This window comes from Rhinolophus sinicus, linkage group LG04 (assembly GCF_036562045.2).
Source record: "Rhinolophus sinicus isolate RSC01 linkage group LG04, ASM3656204v1, whole genome shotgun sequence".
NCBI lineage: Eukaryota > Metazoa > Chordata > Mammalia > Chiroptera > Rhinolophidae > Rhinolophus > Rhinolophus sinicus.
The window spans coordinates 182,696,836-182,713,453 of NC_133754.1; the positions used below are offsets into that span (position 1 = coordinate 182,696,836).

Sequence of the window (16,618 nt, forward strand, 5' to 3'; positions counted from 1 at the left end):
GCTACGCCGCTGGTTCTGCCGCTCACCGGCGGCGGCGGTGGAGGCGCAGGAGGCGGTGTTGCCGCCCGGCGCAGCCAGTTTGGGCTGCTGGAGGCGGGCGGGGGAGGAGCGCCGCTGGCGGGCGGGGCCGGGCGGCGGGCGGGGCTGGCTGGGCCATGCTGGGCGCAGAGCCGGCGAAGCGCTGCTGAGATTCGGCTCTGCGCGCCCAGGGGCGGCTAATGCCCCCTGCGCTCCCCACTCGGCTCCAGCAGCCGGGCCGCATCAGGACTGGGCGCCGCGCAGCGGGGCCAACGCCGGGTGAGCATAGGCCAGGCCAGTGGGTCCCCAGGAGGGGGAATGTGTCCGGCCGCGTCGGGAGGTGACGGTACCGGCCTGTGGTGGGAGGCGCGCCCTGCTCCTCTGTCTCCTTGCCCGGCGATCTGCCCGGCGGTCCGCATGGGGACGGGGTCCTGATGAAACTGGGCATCCCCTTCTCTCCACACCCTATCCCCCAGCTTTCCGGGATGGATGCTGAGAGGCCAGAGGTCTGAGGACCTTGGCGATCCTGGTTTTGGAGTTGGGGACGCTGGCTAAGCACTCCTCCCAGCTTTTGCTTTTTGCATCGAGGAGGAGAAGATGGTCTGTTAGGACTCCCTGTGGTCCAGACCAAGACCTCATCCTGTCTTGGAGTCTCTCAGACTCTATCACAGCCATGACCTTCATCCCCTCCCCAGGAATAGGTGAACCCAAAGGAAAACTGAGACCCATCTGCTGCCTCCTTCAGCAAATCTGTAAAGTGCCAGGAATAGAACCCAAGAGTCCTAATCTCAGCCCAGCCAACTGTTCCCCTCCCCCCTGAGCCCAATCCCCAAATATTCATCTGAGTGGCTTGCTGAGTGTTTGTGGGGGTACCTTCAAGGCCCTCTTCCTCTCCCTCAATCACCTTTCCTCTCTGGGCGGTCACCTCTCAGGTACCTCCAGGCTCCGTCGCCCTCTATGGGCCGGCAGAGGCATGGCGCTGCAGGAGCCTGTGGGCAGGGACCGAGCAGGGCCCCTTCTCAGGAAGCTGTTCCTTTGGGTATTGTGGCTTGGCCTGGTCATCCATAGAACCTCCCTAGATCTCTGGGTGGGGAATCGAGCCAGAGGCACTTAAGTCAATATCTCCCCTCCAAGCCATTTTGGTTAGGAAACCTGGATGTCAGGAGAGTGGACTGTCCTATTTTGGCTGGAAGGGTTTCTGAGAGCAAGTCTCACTACACCCATTGCACAGGGGGGGAGACTAAGTCCTAAAGTGGGAAAGGGACTTGCCCAAGGACACTTGGTGAGTCAGAGGCAGAGATGGGACTAGGGGGCTAGAATCCAGCCTCCTGCCTGTCACTCCTGGAACTCCTCACCTCAAGTCCCATGCCTCTATCCTGCCCCTTCCAGACAGCCCTGGAAAGGGACCGCATCCTCAGCCACCCTACTCAGTATTGTTAAACCCTACTATAGGTTGATACCTTGGGGTCATAGTAGCCTGGATTACTGGGCCAGGAAGTGGAGGACCTAGACATTTGAATCCACTGACTGCCCTATGCCCATAGGCCACAATGCTGCTCGGAGCATCTCTCCTGGGAGTGTTGCTGTTCTCCAAGCTGGTGCTGAAACTACCCTGGACCCAAGTGGGGTTTTCCTTGCTGCTCCTCTATCTGGGGTCTGGCGGCTGGCGCTTCATCCGGATCTTCATCAAGACCATCAGGCGTGATGTCTTGTGAGTACCTGGTCTAACCATTCTTGGGGTCTCCTGTACCATGCTGGGCTCCTAGTGCCCGAAAGCTCCCCAGACCAGACCCGTGGCCTCTACCATCACAGGGCCCCACACCCTGTGCTCCACACCCTTCCCCTGGTACTAGTACCTGGTGTGTCCACCTCCAGGGTCAAAGTCTCCTCCTGGGGAATCTCCTTAACTTGGTGCTCTTTAGCCTGGGGCAGACTTAGGGGACCGGGACATAACATGGAACACCAGATGTGTTGAGGAGACATCTGCAAGCGGTCCTGAGGACATGCAGCAGCTTGTGAGACGGTGACAAGGAACACTGTGGGAACAGTCTTGTCCTTGGGTTGGCACGAGTCTGAGAGTGCACTGAGTTCTAGAGCAGGGCCCCAAATCAGATGTCCGGGAGAACCTGCTTCCCACAGCAAGTCAGGTATGGGCCACAGGGATATCCTATACCAGAAACACCTGCTCTGTGCCAGAGGCCAGGCTGGCTCTGGGGCCCAGAGAGGAACAAGGCAGACCCAGTCCCGGGCCAGCTATAGACTGGTCAGGGAGATAATTGGGACACAGTAAATCCCTAAACTGGCAGTGCCCTATGGGCAGAGACCCTGGCAGTCTTGCTCTCAATAGTGTCCCAGTGCCCAGCGCAGTGACCCACGCCCAGAACAGGCAGCTCAGCATTTGTCAGTCTGAGTTGATGGCAGCAAGAAGTGTCGAGTGGCCACTGCAGGAAGGGAGGGAGTAGCAGAGAGATGTGGGAGCACAGACAGGGAGAAATGGCTTCAGGTCAGGGCCTTGGGCAATCAGAGAAGACCTCCTGGAGGAAAAGTAGTTGTACTTGAGAGATACCTCAAGGTGGTAGGAGCAGGGGACTCCAGCCAGAGTATGGTATGGCATCCGCAAAGGCTAGAGGCCAGGAAGCTGGGAGAGGTCAGGGGTCAGAGGTGGCAGAGGCAGGGCAGGAATGGGTGGTGTGGCCAGCGATCCCACAGACACTTGTTAAACATCTCTGCTCCTGGCACTGAGTGGGGCCCAGGGGGCAGGTGGTGTGCAGGACAGAGCTACCCTGGCTGGGAGCACAGGAAGACTGGACACATTGCACACTCATTATTTACTGTGGTAATGAGGGGGGAGGTGTGAAGTGGGGGGAAGTATGATACAGCGTTGTGGGGGGCCCTGAAAGAGGAGTCTGGGCCTTGACTTCGGCCCTGGAGTCCCAGAAGGCTCCGACAGAGCAGCAAACTCCGAGCAGACATAGAGGATAGTAGGAGTGGAACTCTGGCGTCAGCGAGGAGTGGGGTTCAAATCTCAGTTTGGCCACATTCCACCCATGAAGCCAGAGTAAGCCGTGTGCCGGCAGAGCATCGGTTTCCCCTTGGGTACAGGGAGGGAGTGATCGCCCTGGTCCCTGGTATTACTGTGTGACATCAGTGAGCTGGTGTGTGTAACGGTGCCCAGCACACAGTGCTGGACCAGGGGAGTGTTGCAAGTGATTGGACTCAGGAAGCTCAGGCCCGGGGGTCAGCACCCTGGGCCAGGATATCAGAACCCCCACTGCCAAGCCCAGCACTCACAGCCCCTTTGCTGCTCCCACACAGCGGCGGCATGGTGCTCCTGAAGGTGAAAGTAAAGGTCCAGCGGTACTTGCGGCAACGACGGACAGTGCCCATTTTGTTTGCCTCTACGGTACAGCGCCACCCCGACAAGACAGCCCTGATCTTTGAGGGCACAGACACCCACTGGACCTTCCGTCAGCTGGATGACTACTCAAACAGCGTGGCCAACTTCCTGCAGGCCCGGGGGCTGGCCTCCGGTGACGTGGCTGCCCTCTTCATGGAGAACCGCAATGAGTTTGTGGGCCTGTGGCTGGGCATGGCCAAGCTGGGTGTGGAGGCGGCGCTCATCAACACCAATCTCCGGCGGGATGCCCTGCGCCACTGCCTGACCACCTCCCGGGCCCGGGCTCTCATCTTTGGCAGCGAGATGACCCCAGGTGAGCCCCAAAAGGGCGGGGAACAGGCAGGGAGTCCCTGCACAGACCACAATGCCCCTACAACCGTGGGGGAGGCTGTGTGACTCAGAGGTTCAGGGTATGAGCCCTGCTGTCAGATGGCCTGGGCTCTGCCACTGGTAAGCCAGAGATCCTGAGTAAGACACTGGAATGCTCTGTGCCTCAGTTTCCTCACTATAGTACCAACCTCGTATTGTTTTCAAGAAGATACTTCTCTGCAAGCACTAACAAAGTGACTAATGCTAGGTGAGCCCTCAGATTTAATGGTAACCTTTCTTGTGACTAATTAGGCCTCATTTCCTCATCTGTAAAATGGGAACAAGAATCCATTCTTGGCTCTCCTGCAGAGCTTATGTTTTATTTGCTGTCACATTGGGCACTGACCGAGTGCTGAGCATGGTACTTTACAAGAGCAGCTCTTAATCTTCACAAGTGAGTTAGGTGTTGTTATCAGCTTTATAGATGAGGAGACTGAGGTTCAGAGTGGGGTGAGGAACTCACCGAAGGTCACACAACTGGTAAATGGTGGAACCCAGATTTGACCTTGGGCTTGACCACAGTGTCCCTGTTCTTTCTCCCCATGTTGCTGTAGTTTGTGGGATAATGGACAGGGAAAGTTATTAAGATGCTGAGAGGGGAGGAGGAAGGATGCAACAAGGAGAAGAGAGAAGGTTGGACAAATCAAGAGGAAGTGGGGCCAAGTGGGCCAGGACTGGCCCGTGCTCAGGGCAGGTGAGTATCTGGACACCTGGAATGCACAGGAGAGCCTGAGAGAAGGTTCCCCCTGGCTGAAGAGGCTGGAGGGCAGCTGGCCTGCCTCTGAGCCTCACTCCTCCCTTCTAACTGGATCCCCATGGACTAGTGGGGTAAGAGCGCAAACCTTGGTGTAAGATAGAATTGGCTTTGATTCGCAGCCCCAGCACAGTCTAGCTGTGAGCAAGTCCCTCTCAGAGCCTCAATTTCCTCATCTGTAAAATCGGCTGATACTGGTACCTACTTCCTAGGGTGTGTGATCAGGAGAATGCATGTAAAGAGCCCATTGTGTAGTTAGCCAGCAGCTAATGGGAGCTGTTGCTCCTCGCAGCATTTTCCTTATTATGAGGTCCCGGGTGCTTCACCCATCTCTCTCGTCCCACCCAGCCAGCCTCCCCTGACAACATGCCCAGCCCTGACATGAGCAAAGGGCCTGGGAACACAGGGTTTCCTGGCCTGCCTACTGATCAGCCCTGTCTTCCCTACAGCTGTCTTTGAGATCCATGCCAGCCTGGACCCCTCGCTCAGCCTCTTCTGCTCCGGTCCCTGGGAGCCCAGCTCAGTGCCCGCCAGCACAGAGCACCTGGACCCCCTGCTGGAAGATGCCCCCAAGCACCTGCCCAGTCGCCCTGACAAGGGCTTCACAGGTGGGCCCCCTACTCCCACAGAGGGGTTCTAAGATGGCCAAGGACAGATCACTGGCCTCGGGCCAGAGGCCTGGGTTCTTCTGCAAACTTGTCATGTGACCTGGAGTGAGACATGCCACATCCCTTCTGCCATCTGGGAAAATGGGGGCAGTAACACTGGGGTGACTGTACAGGTTAACTGAGCTGATGTGTATGAAAGTGCCAGGCACGCAGGAGCTCACAAAATCCAATTCTTAGATGTGTCAGACAAGCCTTCATGGATGCCTAACACGCAGGGTCACGTAGAGCCCAAGAACTGGCTGTGTCTGAATGTCCTTTGGGGTTGGGCCAGGGGCGCGTCCCTTTGAATATTCACCAGCACCTGTTCAGTGCAGGCCCCTGTTGGGCTGTGATCCTCTCCCTGCACTGGGCTGCCTGCCTTCCCCTCCCCTCTTCCAGGCAGCCCGCCGCCCCTTGCTTCTCTTCCCCCACGCTGCCTTGTGGAGCTCAGGCCTTGCTGAGTTGCCTGGTGGCTTAGAGCTTGGGCTGAGTTCACATCCCAGCTCTGTTGCTTCCCTTGTGTGATCCTGAACACCTGAGCTGCCCTCTGAGCCATGAAATTGGGGCAGGTTACAGAACCTATTCTATGAAATGACAGTGAGGATTGAAAACAATGCAGTGGGAAGCTAGGTGGTGACAGGAGGTGCTCAGTGACTGCGCATTGTCCTCATTACCTTCTGCCATATGCAGATGTTATCTCCTGTAGCTTTTGGAAGCCACTTGAGGGCAGGGACTCTGGCTGGTCCCGCCTGGTGCCCTCATGGTGCACAGCTCAGGCCTGGCATCCAGAGAGCAGGAGATGGTGGGTACAGAACATGCAGAGTCATCCCAAGGTGTTCCTGACCGCCCAGAACCTCCAGCCTGGTAGGGCTGAGCCTTATACACAAACCGTAATGTGACGGCCTCTAGACCAGGCTGCAGGGTGGAGGAAAGAAATGGCCAGTGGTGCAAAAGCTACCTCAGCACACGTTGCTTTCTGCAGCTAATGCCTCCCCTCATGCTAAGACCAGTGGGAGGCATCACCTCCTTTGGGAAGCCCTCCCTGCTGCCGCCTCCCGTCCCTGAAGCCTGGGTCAGTTGCCACCACTGGGCTTCAGCAAGCCCTGTGCTTCCTGGCCCTTTGTGTTTGGTATTGGAGTGCCTGTGTCCTTCCTCATTCCTGTCCCACTTGGCTGCAGCCTCCACCAGGGCAGGGCCTGTACCCACCTTAGTCACTGATGTCTCCTGGGCCTGACACAGAGCGAGGGCCCAGAAAAAAGGTTGTTAAAGAACAGATGCAGGCATTACAGCAGAGTGGTCATCAGAGCGGGCTTGCTAGAGGAGGTGCGATCGGAGTAGGCACTGACTGATGCACACATACAGACATCTGTCTTTCTGTCTGTGCCCAGCCCTGTGCTAACCCCTCTCACAGCCACTCGTGTGTCTCTTTTCTTCAGATAAGCTCTTCTACATCTATACATCGGGCACCACGGGACTGCCCAAAGCCGCCATTGTGGTACACAGCAGGTAAGGGGCAGGTCCCTGTGGGGGACAGCTGGGGGGACAGGGCCCAGGAGCCTCCCCTCCTGCGCCTCCAGGTGCCAGAGCACTCTACCCTCTGCCCTCCCAGGTATTACCGTATGGCTTCCCTGGTGTACTATGGGTTTCGCATGCGGCCCAGTGACATTATCTATGACTGCCTCCCGCTCTACCACTCAGCAGGTAACCCTGGCCCGCCCTGCAGCCTCCAGCACCCCAGGGCTTCAGGAACCCCTCCCCTCTTGGCAGGCAGCATTTGCAGTCAAATCAGAGTTCAAATCCAGATGTGGCCATTGACTAGAGCTCTGAATGAGGCTGGCCACACCAGTCTGATGGCGTGTGTGGCCGTGTCCTGCAGAACACCTGGACTGGTCTGACTGTTCAGTTCATTTCCACAGGCATGCATGTCCTTGCTGCTTGGTCTTGAGGGCTTATGGGAAGACAGAGATGGAATAAAATATGGTTCCTGCCCTCATGGTGCTTAGAGTTGGGTGTGTGTTTGGGGTAGGATGAATGATGGGAACCCACCTGACTTTAATACAAGAAATGGCATGGTGAGTGTGGGAGAGGCAGGGAGCAGGAGCTTGGCTCAAGGGAAGAGCCCAAGGATGGCTGGGAAAGCTTCCTGGAGGAGGTGCACCCCACGCAGGCAGATGTGCAATATAGAAGCCAGGTTGGCTAGCTTGGTCGCCCCCAGCTGAAGGGCAGTATTATGGGTATAGGAGCAGGAACTTGGGTCCTTCTCCAGAGGCCCTGGGTAACAGACTAAGGAGTGTGCCCTCGATCCCGTAGGCACTGGAGGCCATGGAAGGTGTCTAACGAGGGAAGAGATGGGATTGTTAGTGTTGGAGGAAGAAGACAGGAAAGGATCAGGGGAAAGGGCCTTTGGGCTGGGCAAGAGGAGGCTCTGAAGGGAAGGGTCTCGCGTCTCCTGACCTCCAGGCCCACTCTGCCTTCAGGAAACATCGTGGGAATCGGGCAGTGTCTGCTCCACGGCATGACCGTGGTAATCCGGAAGAAGTTCTCAGCTTCCCGGTTTTGGGACGATTGTATCAAGTACAACTGCACAGTGAGTGAGAGGGAAGGGGATGAGCCATCCCTGTGCCCCGGTGACCCTTTCACCAACCCCGCTCAGGGACATGTGTCTTACAGTTGAGGCCACCTGTCGCTCATTGTTCCGCTGGGAAGACTGAGGCCCAGAAACAGAAAAGATCACCCCTGGGGTGTATGGGTGGGGACAGGACGAGTAGGGACAGAGGCCTGAGCAGCTGGCAGGTGGGAAGTGAGAGCGATTCTGGGGGCCCAGACTCACGCCCCCTCTACCCCCAGATTGTACAGTACATTGGCGAACTGTGCCGCTACCTCCTGAACCAGCCGCCGCGGGAGGCAGAGACCCGGCACCAGGTGCGCATGGCCCTCGGCAACGGCCTCCGGCAGTCCATCTGGACCGAGTTCTCCAGCCGGTTCAACATCCCCCAGGTGGCTGAGTTCTACGGGGCCACTGAGTGCAACTGCAGCCTGGGCAACTTCGACGGCCAGGTGCGCCCCGGTCGGGGACTCGGATGGGCCACAGAAAGCACTGGCAGCAGCGGGGAGGGCAGCGAGGGAGTGTGGGTGCTGGAGTGCCCCCCACACACTGTCCAGTTTCGGGCCCAGGTGGGAGAGCCCAGGCCCAAGTCTTGGCCTTTACAGGTGGGGGCCTGTGGCTTCAACAGCCGCATCCTGTCCTCCGTGTACCCCATCCGGCTGGTACGTGTGAACGAGGACACCATGGAGCTGATCCGGGGGCCCAATGGCGTCTGCCTGCCTTGCCAGCCAGGTCTGCCCCGGTGTTGGAATTGGGGGTCAGAGGGGGAGGGATTGGCCCAGGAGGGAGGTGGGACAGAGGTGTGTGGGTAGGTAACTCTGTTCTGACCAGTGGCCATCAATCAGGTCTTAGGCCTACAAGTTATTTATTTCTACATCCATCCATCCATCCCTCCCTTCAGGCATCTCATCCATCCGTCAGTCTGTCCATTCACTTTCATGTTGAGGACCGTGGGTCCGGGCCTCCTGGGATGATCCTGGTTCGGCCCCTTAGCTCTGTGCTTGAGTGCCCACATCTGTAGTGGCGCTCATGGCAGCACCACCTCGTGGGTGGCCCTGAGCATCATGTGCTACAGAATGTGAGCAGAGCCAGGGGCCCAGGGAGTGCTGGCTTTGACTAGACTGTCCATGTCAGGCCCTTTCATCTATTTGTTCATCTTTTCATCTGCTCGTTTGACCAGACATCATTGGGTGCCTACATGTGTCAGTCGTGCCAAGAGAAGTTGGAGGGGCTCCTGGGCTAGGGGAGAAATGGATTTCTGTGGGATGCAGTGACCAGAAGTCAGATCAAGATGCAGGGTGCATTTGAGGGGGTGGGGGCCCAGTGGAAGATGCCACCCAGGGCAAATCTGACCCTCACCTTCCCTGCCCCCAGGCGAGCCGGGCCAGCTGGTGGGCCGTATCATCCAGCAGGACCCCCTGAGGCGCTTTGATGGCTACCTCAACCAGGGCGCCAACAATAAGAAGATCGCCAAAGATGTCTTCAAACAAGGGGACCAGGCCTACCTCACCGGTGGGTGGGACCTCTCCCCACCCTTCGTATCCCTGTCAGAGGGTGGGGCTGTAGAGGAATGAAAGGGCCTTCCCCTCCCTTCAGAGAACCTCCCCAGGAGTCCCAGTCCCAGCCCCTACAGTCAAGCAGGTCCTTGGGATCTGGGAGGGCTGCCTGGCCCGAACTCGGCCTCACATAGCCCCTCCCTAGGCGATGTGCTGGTGATGGACGAGCTGGGCTACCTGTACTTCCGAGACCGCACAGGGGACACATTCCGCTGGAAAGGCGAGAACGTGTCCACCACGGAGGTGGAGGGCATACTCAGCCGCCTGCTGGACATGGCTGATGTGGCAGTGTATGGCGTAGCAGTGCCAGGTATCTGTGTGGGAGGTGCCAGTTTGTGCGGGGAGGTGCCACCAGGGGGCACTGCCAGCCGCTCACTGTCCACTCTGCTACCTTCAGGAACTGAAGGCCGGGCCGGAATGGCCGCTGTGGCCAACCCCGCTGGCAGCTGTGACCTGGAGCACTTTGCACAGCTCCTGGAGAAGGAGCTGCCACTATACGCCCGCCCCATCTTCCTGCGCCTCCTGCCTGAGCTGCACAAAACAGGTCTGTCCTCTCCCTGGCTCCAGCTCACAGGTTCCAGGCCTCTGCCCCTTAGTGCTTCCTTCTGAGGAGATCTAGGAGGCTGTCTCCTGACCTTCACCCACAGCCTAGCCGGGTAGTTGGTAAACTGACCTCCCTGTGTACAAGTGAGCAGATTGAGCCTTCAGAGAGAGAAGGTTCATCCATTCCTTAGTGGAACAAATATTTATTGAGTACCTACTATGTGCCAGGCACGGTGCTAGGCCTTGGGATACAGGTAACAAATTCTGACAGGACCTGTGTCTTCTTGGAGCTTCTAGAGCAGTAGGGAGGTAGCTTTAGGATAAGGAATTCCAAGATAAAGACTGGATACAGATCAGACAGACAGAAAAGTGAATGAATGGGGGTCGGATGACCAGGAAGCTTCCCTGAGGAGGTGACATTTAAGCTGAGACCTGAAAGGCGGTGAAGTCCCTGAGACAGGAAGGCACTTGGACACTAGAGAGTGAAGGAGGTTCCCCGAAACTGGAGCCAGTAAGAGAGGGGCAGTGGCATGAAGTGGGACAGAGGCTGGCCGAGGCTGGAAGGCCAGGCCTGTGAGTTGGGTAGGGGCCAGTAGGGAGCCGCAGCAGTGCTTGAGCAGGTAGCGACCTGGTCAGCTCTGCTCTCTACAAAGCCCTCTGGCTGCTGCATGGAGAGTGGGAGGAGTGGGCAGAGGAGTGAATGACAGTCGTTGTTATCCAGGCAAGAGGGGAGTGGTGGGTCCACCGTCACATGGCAGGGCGGTGCCATCCTTCTGTCTGTTGGTCTCCTGATGGCTTTCAGGAGCTCCCTCGTGGGCAGGAAGTGCTGAGGCTCGTGCCCAGACCTTACACAGTCCTTGATGCCCTGGCTCTCCCCACTGCTCAGCCGCAGGCTTCCTCCCACGTGGCCACCTCCCCTGTGGTCATCATGTTAGCCCTGCCTCCATGGAAGGCCTTCTCCAATTGGTGTGGGCCCTGCCGGGTGGTGGCCCCTGAGGGCACCTGCAGCAGTAGGGAGGCCCCTGGTGCAGTGCTCCTGACCAAGGCTGCGAGCTCCCTGCAGACTGGACCACAGCTGGGACTTCTCTGTCCAAGAGAGGCACGGAAGTTGTCCGACGTCAGCTTGCAAAGAGGCTTTGCCGCACACCACCCCAAATATACTTAGGGGCTTAAAACAACTATTTTATTTGCTCACAATTTGTGGGTCACCCAAGTGGGGTTAAGTTCAGCTGAGTGGTTCTGTTAGCCTCACCTGGGTCAAAGGGCTGCCGTCCCTCAGGGACTCAGCGGGACTGGAGGGTCTAAGATGGTCTCTCTCGTGTCTAGCTCTTGGCTGGTTGGTTCTGCAGCGCTGTCCAACAGAACTTTCCACGATGGAAATGTTCTGTGCCTGCACCGTCCAGCAGCTACTGGCCCCACATAGCTAGGAGCACTTGCAATGGGGCCAGTGTGACTGAGAAACTGAATTCTGTTTCATTTGAATTAAATAGCCCCCTATGGCCAGTGAGTACCTTACTGGACAGCACTGGTCCTAGAGGGTCTTTCCTGAGATGTTTCATTCCTGCTCCATGTGCCTTCTCATCCTGGAGAGGCTAGACTGCTCCCGGCACCCCCAAGAGGGTGAGGGTAGAAGCTGCAAGGCCCCTTGAGGCCTAGCCTCACTCAGAACTCTCACAACATTGCTTCTGCACATTCCATTGGTCAAAGCAAGTCATGAGGCCAGTCGGGTTTTGAGTAGGGATTGAGAAAGACTCTACCACTTGCTGGGAGAACTGGCCGAGCCACATGGCAGAGGAGTGTGCCTACAGGGAGGGGAAGAATCTGGCCATTTCTGGCAATCTGTCAAACCCGGGTTCAAATCCCAGCTCTACCTTTTCCTAGTTGTATGACTTTGACCCAGGGGTGTGCCTCTCTGACTGTCAGTTTTCTCATCTGTACAGTGGGGCTAATACCACTGATTGAAAGATGCATAATTTACTTGTAACATACTATTAAGAAAAAATGGCTGCTACTTCAGCTATTTCAGAGATGTTAAAATCTGAAAATATGTGCATCTTAGAATCCATAGAATATGATTGAACACTCTCGGGTTGGTGTGCAGATTGAATGCCATCATACCTGTACCTGGGAGGTGCTCAGATAAAGGGAACCGTCACAGAAGACCTGAGTTCTGCTCCTCACTCTGCTGTCACTCAGTGTGTGGCCTTGGACAAATGGCTTCCCTTCTTCAGGTCTCAGTTTTCCTACTTGCAAAAAGGGGATAGGTAATGCGGCCCCCCTTCCCCTTTGCCAGGGCTGCTCTGAGAAGCGGTACATATGAAATGGATGGAGCCTTTTTTTTTCATATTTAATATATTTTTTGGAAACTATAGAAGGCTTGGCCCTCCTCAACCCCTCCTCAGCTCTGGCGGGCAGGTTCCCAGGAGCTCGGCCCCTGCCTTGCTCCCTCCAACTCTTCTTCCCCCATCTTCCTGCTCTCAGGTACCTTCAAGTTTCAGAAGACAGAGCTGCGGAAGGAGGGCTTTGACCCTGCCGTCGTGAAAGACCCACTGTTCTACCTGGACTCCCGGAAGGGCCGCTACGTCCGGCTAGACCAAGAGGCCTATACCCGCATCCAGGCCGGCGAGGAGAAGCTGTGATTTGCCCCGAGTCCCTCTCAGGGCCAGCAGTTGCTGGATCCAGAGCCCCAGCTCCCACCCCAGAGGGGTCCTGGGCAATGCCAGACCAAAGCAAGCAGGGCCCAGCAGCTCGACTCTGAGGTGCTGACCCCCTCCTTTCAAACTGCCAAGTGACTCACTGCCGCCTCCCCCTTCCCCAGCGGCTTTCTGTGAAAGCCTCACGTTCATGTGTGTCTTCGAGGCCAAGCAGGGCCTCTGGGCCCCAGGCTGAGACTGACTGGGCCCATCAGGATGATGTCTTGGTCAGGGCAGGGGGAGGTGGAAGGTTGCCAAGTACACCTCAGAGAGCAGGGAGTTTCGGTGGGACCAGGGCAGAAACCCCCAGACTCAGGAAGACCGCAGAGTGGGCAGGGCCAGTGGTGGCCGTTGGTCCAGTGGCTGAAGAGGACCCTGGCCTGGAGCAGCTCTAATGAGACTCAGCTCTGCCGGCGTCTCCAGGAGGATAGGAGCAGGACCCCGACATGCAGCAGGCGGCCCAGACTGAGAACCCCCTTCTCCTGTCCTCTCCCTGGGTGGCTGCCTGGCTGGCCCTCAGGCAGCACCTTTCTGTCTTTGTGGGTCTGTCCATGTCACCTTCTCCATCTCAGTCCTGGCCTGGTTCTGAGAGGAGGAGTGGGGGACACTCGGGGCCAATAAACTGCCTTGACTCCCCCCAGCCTGTGTGGATGCCCCCTGAGCTTATTCCAGCCTGCTCGGGCCCCACCTCCTGCCCCTCTGGCCATCCACTCACTTGGACTTGGGGCAGGTAAGATGCGACAGCCCTGCCCTCAGCAGGTTATCTCTGATCGGGCGGTTCCCACCTGAGTCTGGCAAGGTGTTTAGCTTGAAAGTCCACACTAGCTGTGTCATTTACAAGCTTGTGGCCCTGGGTAAGTGACTTAGTCTTACGAGGATTCAGAGAACTGAAGAGGAAAGGGCTGCTCAGAGCCTTTGAGGGAGAAAACCCTAACCCAGGGTAGGATCCCATCTCCAGATCCTTGCTCTTGCTATTTATTCACTTTGCCTGGGGTGCATTTCCCCAGGGGTTTGGGGCTGTGAGGAGCCAGAGAAGGGCTGCCTAACCAGCTCGGGCAATGTCCAGGAAAGCTTCCTGGAGCAGTCTTACCAGGGCTGTGGAGTCAGCAGTGCCGCCCAGAGCCAGCTGTGCTCCAGGCCCCATCGCTGGAATCACAGCCAGGCTGGAAACTGCATAGCCTGACAGGAAAGGCGTCCAAGCCACTCCAGGGCAGTGGGCAGTGTGTGCCTCTGGCTTTTCACTATTTAACCTTCATCGTTTTCTGTCACTTGGCCAAGGTCACACAGCAAGTAGTGGGGGCTGGAATGCAAACCCCAGTCCCTGGCCCTTCCCACTGCTCCACCCACCTGGTGCAGAAGACAACAAAGCCAGAAGAGCTTCCATTCCATGCATGCCTGTGGAGCTGACCGCGGTCCACGCCCTAGGCCAGCAGCTGACAGTTCAGGTGGAGGGTGGCCAGGATAAGAAATCTGGGGTGACTCCTGGGGGGGCCTTTGAAAGATAGAGGAGTCCGGTGCTTCTCTTGGGGGAAAGCAGGGGCCAGGGGAGGTGGGAATAAAGCTGGAGCTGGGCGCTTGGAGAGTGGGGTTAGGGGGTGGCAGGCAAGTCTGCAGTGTCCTAATCTGCAGTGCACTGATGTGACCAGCAGAGGGCGTGCAGAGCTTGCAGAATCCTAGAGCTCACCCAGGGGAAAGCGGGAAGGAGAGACAGTTCCCACCTCAGCCCCAGGCAGGTACCCAGCCCAGAGCACGCTGTGGTGGGCCTTTGAGGGCCTATACTTGGGCTTGCAAGGGGTTGGGCTTGGCCAACAGTGTGGCCTGGTGTCTTTAACCCTCAGCAGTGTGCGCTTTCCAATGGGAAGGAGTGCAAGCGTTCCGGTTGAACAGTCACCGAAGGCAGTATGGAGTGGTTGTCTCTGCACTCACGAAGTAGGTGCTCATGCTGTTATTATGTTGGTGCAAAAGTAATTGCGGTTTAAAGGTTAAAAAGGCAAAAACCGCAATAATTGCACCAGCCTAATAATTAACGATGGCTACTGTGTATTGGGCATTTCCTGACATTTATATAGTGTTTAACGGTTTACAGGGCACCTCGTAAGTACACCTAAGGAGCAAATTCAAAGGCCTCTGTGTAGGGGGCTGGGTGAGGGGTGAAGAGACCCTAGATGTGCCCTCAGGGAGCCCACCATCTGGGAGTGGGGGAGAGGGGGCTAGCAGCAAAGAGCCTGTGCTTAGCTGTACCTAACCCAGTGCCCTGGCGGGGGCAAGGGCTGGGGTGAAATGGGGGGGGGTGTCATGTGTCCTGGTCCGAGAGGCTTTTTAAGGAAGAGCTATCCAAGAATTGGAGGGGAAGAGTGTCCCACACAGAAAGCAGCAAAATTGAAAGTCCTGGAGGTGCAGGGAGGGTCGGGGGGATTAAAGAAGTGCAGCGAGGCTGGGCAGGGTGTGTGGGGAGTTGAGGCAAGATCTGAAGTGAGTCGTTTGTGAGCACTTCTTGCACACCTCCAGAGACTGGGAACCCCACTAGGAGATCCTTGCATCCCATCAAACCCGCTTCCTCAGACTTGCTAATGGCCATCATATTTGGAACATTTCCTATGTGCCAGGAGCTCTGCAGAGAGTTTTGTGTGCATTATTTCATTAAGTCCATAACACAAAGCAGCTGCTATTTGGATCCCCGTTCCCCAGATGAGGAATCTGAGGCTCAGAAAGGCAAAGTCTGTCCAGAGGCCACAGAGCCTGTGAACGGCAGTGCTGGATGCAGGCCTCTTCCTGGAGCCTCAGTGTTCCCATCTGCAACCTTCACCGGGAGAGGCTGGAAGGGGCCTGCCTCCAGCGTCTCCGGAGGTCTTACTATCCTCAAGACAGGCAAGTGGCCGCCCAGGCCAGTGCTTGGTGTATCACTTTCAATTCCTGGGAAGAAGGTTAAATACCTCCGAGGGGCCTATTGAAGCGGCCAGGGAGGGGGCGACCGGGTGACTTTCAAAGGGGCCTGAATGCATGGCCGGCCCCTCCCCCCGAGGAGGGGGCCCTGCTTCCTCCCAGCCTAATGATATTCTGGGCTCAACCCTCATCTTTGGCGGCAGTTTAACCCGAGCCGGGACGGATTTCTTTCTCACTGATCTCAGCTTGACACCCAATTAGCACAAGAATGGGAGGAGGAAGCCTGCGAGAGGCGCCTCCCAGCCTCCCGGGGCGCACGAGGGGAGCAGGCGGGAAGACAAAGGGCAGCGGGCAGGGGGGCACCCGCGCCCTCGCCTCCCCCTCCGACCCTGCCATTGTCTTCCTTGCAGCTTCAGAGAGGATGGAGGCCAGCGCCCGGGCTGGCCGGCCTGCTGGAAGGGATAGGGAATGGGGCCCAAGCCCCTCTTCTGCGTGGATCCCAAGGGAAGGCACTTGGGTGAGCCTGCCACTCGGGAGGCAGTGAGAGTCAGTGAGTGGAACTAGGGATCCTGAAGGCACAACAACCTGGGCTGAGCCCTGATATTTAAAAGTCCAAGGGCAAGCCACCATTCCGAGCCTCAGTTTTCTCATTTGAAAAATGGGGATATGGTCCCTGCGAAGAATCAATCAGGTAACGCATGTAAAGCACCTGGCCGGTGCAAAGTGGGCATTCAATAAATACTCATTAAATGAATATAATAAACTATTATTCTTACTAATTGAAAGGTTGAGAGCGGTAGGCTTGGGGTCAGAAGGAAAGACTTTCTAAGAGTGAAAGCCAGGCATTAAGAATGGGCTGATTTACCCAGAAGTGAGCTCCCAGTCTCTGGGGCAATGGAAGGAGAAACTGGAGGAACCCCTGCCTGTTGAGATGTAGGAAGGATTCCTATTCCGGGAGGAAGGGAATGCCTCTGGCCTTCCCATGGCCCTCTCCCTCCCCACCTCCACCTCCCACAATTCCTTTGGGAAGCCTTCCCTGATCCCAGGGCTGGATTAGGGGCCTCCTCCTGCTCCCACAAGCCCGTCGTGTTCCTCCCTCATAACACTGATCTCACTGTGTGGTCAGTTTTTATATGTGTGTCTCCTAAAACAT

General features: G+C 57.0%; 1 protein-coding gene across 1 annotated transcript; it reads left to right on the forward strand.

The window, feature by feature from the left end:
- Window positions 1-144: 144 nt before the first annotated feature.
- On the forward strand, window positions 145-13,222 carry SLC27A4 (solute carrier family 27 member 4). The gene is made up of 13 exons (XM_019728712.2): window positions 145-297; window positions 1,563-1,729; window positions 3,334-3,728; window positions 4,988-5,146; window positions 6,622-6,691; window positions 6,795-6,886; window positions 7,663-7,772; window positions 8,033-8,242; window positions 8,396-8,522; window positions 9,165-9,302; window positions 9,492-9,656; window positions 9,744-9,890; window positions 12,371-13,222. The coding sequence occupies exons 2-13, from the start codon at window positions 1,569-1,571 to the stop codon at window positions 12,526-12,528; spliced, it is 1,932 nt and encodes a 643-aa protein (XP_019584271.2). The 5' UTR covers window positions 145-297; window positions 1,563-1,568; the 3' UTR covers window positions 12,529-13,222.
- The last annotated feature ends 3,396 nt before the right edge of the window (window positions 13,223-16,618 follow it).

Bases quoted from the DNA above. Each gene is read 5' to 3' on its own strand.
- SLC27A4 (XM_019728712.2), top strand. From the start codon at position 1,569: ATGCTGCTCGGAGCATCTCTCCTGGGAGTGTTGCTGTTCTCCAAGCTG. The intron at 7,773-8,032 runs GTGAGTGAGAGG...CTCTACCCCCAG, and splicing joins GTATCAAGTACAACTGCACA to ATTGTACAGTACATTGGCGA. The intron at 9,303-9,491 runs GTGGGTGGGACC...GCCCCTCCCTAG, and splicing joins GGACCAGGCCTACCTCACCG to GCGATGTGCTGGTGATGGAC.